The sequence below is a fragment of the Pterocles gutturalis genome, unplaced genomic scaffold, assembly GCF_000699245.1.
Source record: "Pterocles gutturalis isolate BGI_N339 unplaced genomic scaffold, ASM69924v1 scaffold11240, whole genome shotgun sequence".
Classification (NCBI taxonomy): Eukaryota; Metazoa; Chordata; class Aves; order Pterocliformes; family Pteroclidae; genus Pterocles; species Pterocles gutturalis.
The window spans coordinates 1-1,085 of NW_010138288.1; the positions used below are offsets into that span (position 1 = coordinate 1).

The following is a 1,085-nucleotide window of genomic DNA, read 5'->3' on the forward strand; positions in this document are numbered from 1 at the left end:
GATGCCCCCCCCCCAGCCCAGGGGAGCTGCGGCAGGACGGGGTGTCTGTCCTTCTGCCCAGAAAGCCAAGGAGCGCGGAGCCGTGGTGGTGAGGGAGCCCTGGGTGGAGGAGGACAAGTTCGGGAAGGTGAAGTTCGCGGTGATCCAGACGGTAAGCGCAGGGCAGCTGGAGGCTGAGCCCCCGCGCCGGAGCGGGGTCCACAGGAGCAGGAGATCCCTGAAAACATGGGGCCACCATGTAACCGCTTCCCCCCTCGCAGTACGGTGACACCACCCACACCTTGGTAGAGAAGCACAACTACAGGGGCCTCTTCCTGCCCGGGTTCCACCCGCCCCTCTTCAAGGACCCCCTGCTGCCGAAGCTGTGAGTACCCCCGAGGGTCCTGCCCGGCCCTGTGCCACTGCAAGCTGGGGGGATGTCCCCACGAGGAGCTGGACGTGTCCCTGCTGCCTCACCCCAGAGCCCCCCACACCGTGGGGTGTCCCTGAACGCAGCTGAGAGCCGCCCCCGGCTTCCCCGCACAGACCCAGCGCCAAACTCAACTTCATCGACCACGTCGTGGGGAACCAGCCCGACCTCCAGATGGTCCCAGTGGCAGACTGGTAGGAGTGGGGAGGCCTGGTGGGAGGTGGGATGGAGCAGCAGCACCGCTCTGCTGGTCCCACCACTTCCAACAGTGGTGGCTGAGGGTAATTAAAAAAATCGTTATCAATGGACGAAGCGATTGACGTGCCCGTTGTGGTCTGGGCAGGTACCAGAAGAACCTCCTGTTCCACCGCTTCTGGTCGGTGGACGACAAGCAGCTGCACACCGAGTTCAGCGCCCTGCGCTCCATCGTGGTCACCAACTACGAGGAGACCATCAAGATGCCCATCAACGAGCCAGCGTTTGGCAAGAAGAAATCCCAGATTCAGGTGCGCGGATGCCAGTGGTGGATCCATCAGGCTGTCACCACCTCACTGACGTGGTGACATTTTTGCCCTGTAGGAATATATCGACTACTACGGAGGGGCTGGAGTCCAGCACATCGCGCTGAACACCTCTGACATCATCTCGGCGGTGAGTGTAACCCTGGCTCTTCCTG

General features: G+C 62.4%; 1 protein-coding gene across 1 annotated transcript in view; it reads left to right on the forward strand.

Moving 5' to 3' along the window:
• Positions 1–61: 61 nt before the first annotated feature.
• HPD (4-hydroxyphenylpyruvate dioxygenase) overlaps positions 62–1,085 on the forward strand; it is a gene marked incomplete at its 5' end in the record, with an annotated part of 2,271 nt that continues 1,247 nt past the window's right edge. The window contains 5 exons of the mRNA XM_010082940.1: positions 62–151; positions 261–364; positions 526–603; positions 753–915; positions 989–1,060. Of these exons, the coding sequence (XP_010081242.1) occupies positions 62–151; positions 261–364; positions 526–603; positions 753–915; positions 989–1,060 (507 nt within the window). The remainder of the gene's footprint in view (positions 152–260; positions 365–525; positions 604–752; positions 916–988; positions 1,061–1,085) is intronic.